The 5411-nt window shown below is 39.6% G+C and overlaps 1 protein-coding gene across 1 annotated transcript in view; it reads right to left on the minus strand.

The window, feature by feature from the left end:
• Positions 1-1799: 1799 nt before the first annotated feature.
• Positions 1800-5411, minus strand: part of LOC107095906 (adipocyte plasma membrane-associated protein-like) — a 14437-nt gene continuing 10825 nt past the window's right edge. Inside the window, exons 8-9 of the mRNA XM_015392274.1 lie at positions 3377-3572; positions 1800-2290 (exon numbers count right to left, since the gene is read on the minus strand). Coding sequence (XP_015247760.1) covers positions 2081-2290; positions 3377-3572 — 406 coding nt within the window. The 3' untranslated portion in view covers positions 1800-2080. The remainder of the gene's footprint in view (positions 2291-3376; positions 3573-5411) is intronic.

Raw genomic sequence — 5411 nt, forward strand, 5'->3', positions numbered from 1 at the left:
AGAACAGAGGAGGGGATACTCTGAGTTTATAGAACTAATTCATAGAAGCTGCTGTGAAACCCGAAACCTCACAGTTCCTGACCTTAGGGTAGATTAATTTGAGTTACAGATTTGAATCAGAGTTTGTTAAACCTGCTTCTTGAAACGGACCTCAGAAGGATCTTTGGTGCACTGATCATATGTCATGTTGATATTCTTTATATCATATGTTGTTTAGCTGTACCTATCTAATCTGGACTTATTCTAAATTAAGTAATATTTAAGGGTGCTGTAGGAGATCTTGGAAAAACGGTTCCAGCAAGCTTTATTTTTGAACATACACAACCATGCCTCTGCCTTCAGACCATCCCTCGAAACCACGCCTTCAAATCACATGAACGCGCATGCTGTCTACAGTGCATCTAGAGCAACACTGATGATTCAGAGTGCTATGATCGCTCCTCTGAAACGGTTTATTAAGGCCTAAATTATCTTAAAACGCTGAAATCGGCCGGCAAAACATGTTCATATTTATTATCCTGGTGCCTGCAGTTTGGATTATGTACATAAAAAATGCCTTCCAGCCGCTCGCCTCCGCTGCGGCAAACATTGAGGAGGCGACCGGGCCAGAGGCTGCTGTTGAATGGGATTCCTAGTGACAATGCACCGCTGGTGTACGGGGGTCTGAGCGGCTCCGACAAAAATAATTTTTGATGGCAGGATGGTAATCTGGATGAACTGACTGCACTGACAATGTCTTCAGGTGGACTTCCTCACTTCAAAATAGATTAAAACTATTTTTTACCCACTGATCACAGCAAATATAGCTGCCATTGTTACAGGAAAAGAAATGATAGTGTAACTCATTTCAATGTATGCTTTTATTTTAAATAACTGATTTGTATTTGTAAATGTTAAAGTCCTTTAAAAATTGCATCTTTTGAAATTCCTGTTAGAAAAATTTGATCCAGAAAAGCTTGACCAGCTGCTACTGATGTTTTTCCAGACTGTTGTGAACATGCTAAATGTTTTTTTTTCAAGCCGAGTAGAAAAAATGGCACTTTTACATGTCCAGAGATTTCTGTATTTTTTCTAGTTTTGTTTAAATAAAGAAACCCTCACTGTAAAAGAATTATTTTCATTTCCTTCTAAGTTATTTACAGTGGCAGATCATAAAGTCCCTTTAAGAGATGTGAAAAGAATTAAAACTATAACAGCATCTAATCTTTTAGCTAAAGATGTTTATGTTCTCTCCTAATAGTCAGATTTGGGCTTTTATATATTTATTTATTTAAACTAAAAATTAAATGTTTATTTAAGGCAAACATTTAACCCAAAAAAGCAGAAATTTAGCTAAATTAACAGTTAATTGGCAAGTTTGGGGTTTTTAGAGAAAACAAATAAAATCCTCTATGCATATTTGTTGATCTGGCTCCTTTTAAGACCTCAGACTATCTGAGCAACTTTGATCTAGAGCAGGGGTCTTCAACGTTTTCGAGGCCAAGGACCCCCAAACTGATTGCGAGATGGAGCGGGGACCCCCTAATTATATATATTGTATGAAATTGTGTTCTATCAAACTGGTCCTATAGTCACTCTATTACATATGGAGTCATGTAACGAAAGTCCTTTCTCCCTGGGATTATTAAAGTATTTCTGATTCTGATTCCTGGTTGATGGGACAGGTGTTGTGAATGAAACGGTGCCCATCTTGAAAGAGCTCCTGTGTGTCGCTGAATGTGTGCATTAATGACTGAAAGACATCTTCTGCTTTCATTTATCTGTTTACTACAGTCTGTTGAATTCGTGTTAATGTGTATTTAAAGACATTTTAATTAGTGCAAAAAATTGCAGGAGGGAATATTAAAAAAATTAATCAACCAAGACTTTCACGACCCCCATGCAGTACCTCTGCGGACCCCCTAGGGGTCGCGGACCCCCTGTTTAAGACCTCTGATCTAGAGTATTTAAAAGACTAAGTATTGGATCTAAAGGTATTTTATGCTTCATCTGTAAATAGGTTTACAGGATCCTGGTTCGAAGCACCTTCAGACACGTCTAACCTCGACAGTCTCTGTGCTCATGTAGCCACAGGCCATCATCAGCTGTCCCAGGCCTCCAGGATGGGCAGGAACGGCAAGTCAGTGCTGCCCAGATAGGTTCTGCCTCTGTGCTGAAAGACGTCACTGATGGCCCACGTTAGACGGCCCTCAGGGTCGTGAAGCGTTCCAATGATTTGTCCGTCCATCCCCAGTTCCAGGACCAGAGCGTAGCGCGGCAGCAGGAGGTTGTACCAGCTCAGAGGAACCACCTGCACCAACAGGAACAGAAATATGACCGGTTTATACTGGGATTAGGCACATTTATAAAGAACTGATATTTCCAGAGTTATTTGAGCTCATTTCTTAATACAAAAGCAAATATTCCACAGTGGATGAGATTAGGGCTGAAACAATCAGATTAAATGTGATCAATTGATTATTGAAATAATCGTCAACTAATTTAGTAATCTATTGTGAATATAGAGACTATAAAACATGCCTTTAGCTGACAGAGGAACCCACTTTGAGCAGTAATTACACCCAAATTGTTAAACAAAAAAATAAAAATAAAAAAAACTGTAAACATTTTCCATTTAAGATTTAAAAAAAAAAAAAATCCTCTATCAATATGCTCTATCCATAGATACAGCATATTTCACCTGGTTTAATTTCACAAAAAGTCTTCAAGGAATCTTTGGCTATCCAATTATTAATCGATTATTCAAAAAAAGATTCGACAAACTAATCAATTTGCAAAATAATCGTTAGTTGCAGCCCTAGATCTAATATATACATAAAAACCTGGAAAAGACTGAAAAAAAAGGAAGGAGTTCAGAAAGAAAGGTGGGAGAAAAGAAGTAAATGACGACACAGGAAGAGGACAAAGAAAGGAGGGAAAGGCAAGTTCACAATATAAGGAAAGGAAGAAAGAAACTAAGAAAGGACACAAAAACAGAGGAAAGAGGAAAAACAATAAATAAAGGAAGGTAGGACATAGAGGTTATATTAATTTCACATTTCCTTCCTTTCCTGAGTTTGAGTCAGAATAAGGTAAGAAAATATAAAATAAGTAAAAGACACAAGACAGGACACGATGAGGGGGGAAGAGAGGATGGAAAGAACTAAAGATTAATGGTCCTGTACATCCTTCTTTCCACATTTATCCAGGCCTGGAAGCAATGAAATCGATTTCCAGACTTTCTAGACACAGAGATTACATTTAAAGAACAAAACTACAGCAGTGATCTGTGATTATTCAAGGTTCACAGTAGCAAAAAGGAATTATCACCTGATTAATCAACAAGTGTTCCTAAAAGAATTTGTGCATTTGGAGTTTTAACAGAAAACATGCAGACCTTTGCCAGGAAGCGTTTCACCGCCGGGTACGGAGCGATCATGTCCAGGAAAGGAGGCAGGAACTTCTGAAAACGCGGCGTCGTTATGCCAACCAGGAAAGTTCCGTGGTCGCTAAGGCGGATGTTGTCAGGGTAACCGATCATGTTGTCCAGAATGACCTCCTTGCTTCCAGCCTTTGGGCCCTTTAGCCAGTACCTGAGGGGCAGACGGCCCCATTCAGTAAAACATTTTATGCCTCCACAGACTGTTATAAGGTTTTAGCATAGAAAATATATTCAGATATAAAAAAATCTAAAAATCCTTTTAAAATATTTATTCCGTTTCACAAATTTGGTCACATTACACTCTGATCAGATGACCAAGGAAATAAATTAATGCTGTAAATCCTCAGAGCACGTCATGCCCATGGTAAGCCATAACAGTGGCAGCGTCATGCTGTGGGAAGGAACGAGTGGAGAAAGCACTTCCAAGAGGACAAAATACCCTAAACTATAGGTCTAAAAAAAAAATAATAAAAAAGTACGTCAGAAAATTGAACAAAGGTGTTGAAAATGAACTAATATAACTGTGTGTGTATCACTTTAAGAGCTCAGAAGGTGTTTGAATAATGTAAGGCGTAATTGGTAGTGTAATCTCAAACTGCCAATAGCCATTGCTGTTGTAAGAGCATATGTTCAGTGTTAGATGAGCAGAAAATTGATGAAGAAATCATTATAGACTGTCCAGAACTGTTTATTTAGGACACTGGGAGCGAGTAAATGGTTAAAATGTAAGTTTGGTCAGTACACCAGCAGGATCTGTGCAACTTTAACATATTTGGCAACTTAAAGGGTTAGATTATAATAATGTGGTTTATTTGTGGTCTCTTGCTGCCATCTGCTGGACAAATTAGAAATAGTTTTTTTATAGCAGGTGTAAATGATAATTTCCATTTATTTCCTCTTCTGTATTTCTTGTAGAGCACTCTCAGCTCTTTTACAGAAAGTTTGGACCTGAAGTTCTCCTGTCATCCTTTAAGCAGGGCGTACACTGTGCGATTTTCCAGTCGTGCGAGAATCATTGGATCGGGCCGACTTTTAGCCTGATCGTGCGTTGTGAGTCGTGTAATGTACAGGGGGTTACGCGGGACGATACGCCTCCCACGACCACCTCCCGATTAGGAATCGCAAGGTCGGGAGAAAAATCAAACCGTCATGGGCAAATCGCTGAGGGCGCAAACAAGGATTTTCTTTTTCTTCTTCCTCTCAGATGTAAACACAGCAGCATGGCAGGGATGCAAGTGAAATGGAATTCTGTCTGTAAAATTGACAGACCGTAGTAGCCATGTTTGCTCAGCCAGGTCTTCGTCCAAATACGTCGTCGCCTTTTCTTTTTAGGGCTTTCAGCAGAAAATTACACAAATTTCCAAGGCAGGGAGTTTCACTATAAAGAGCCTCATATTACTCTTCTGCTGGTTTGGCTTCCGGATAGACGAGTCAGAGCAGCGCCATCTCACTGCCGAGTCGAGTCTGACGTGGTTTTAAGTCATGCAGTGTGAGCAGGTAGATCGCATGAGAACGTCGGGCCGAATAAATCCTGAGCTGTGAGCTCACTCTGTACGACTAAACTCTGCGGTTAGTCATACAGTGTGAGCAGTAGATGCGTGCAACAACTGAAAAAAAAAAAATAAAAATCGCACAGTGTACGGCGGGTTCTCGTGGTGGCTGTACCATTTAAAGAACTAGCTAACTACTAACTAAATAAAGGGAGCACCAGACCTAGACAACTTTTATTGTCATTTTGTATGCACAAAGTCTATACAAAAATTATATTTCGTTTTGTACAGATCTCATGATATTTTCATTTTCTTAAAGTGCAGCAGTGATCAAACGTAAACATTGTGGGAGAAAAAAACATGGTGCAAAAAACGCAGGTGGGCTCTCCTCATCCTCCACAGGAAGTCCAAGCATTTCTGGGCCCTTTTGATCAGTGAGGTGGTGTTTCCAGTCCAGGTGAGGGAGTCTGTGATGTGCACCCACAGGAATTTGGTGCTGT

This window comes from Cyprinodon variegatus, unplaced genomic scaffold (assembly GCF_000732505.1).
Source record: "Cyprinodon variegatus isolate N-32 unplaced genomic scaffold, C_variegatus-1.0 Scaffold583, whole genome shotgun sequence".
Classification (NCBI taxonomy): Eukaryota; Metazoa; Chordata; class Actinopteri; order Cyprinodontiformes; family Cyprinodontidae; genus Cyprinodon; species Cyprinodon variegatus.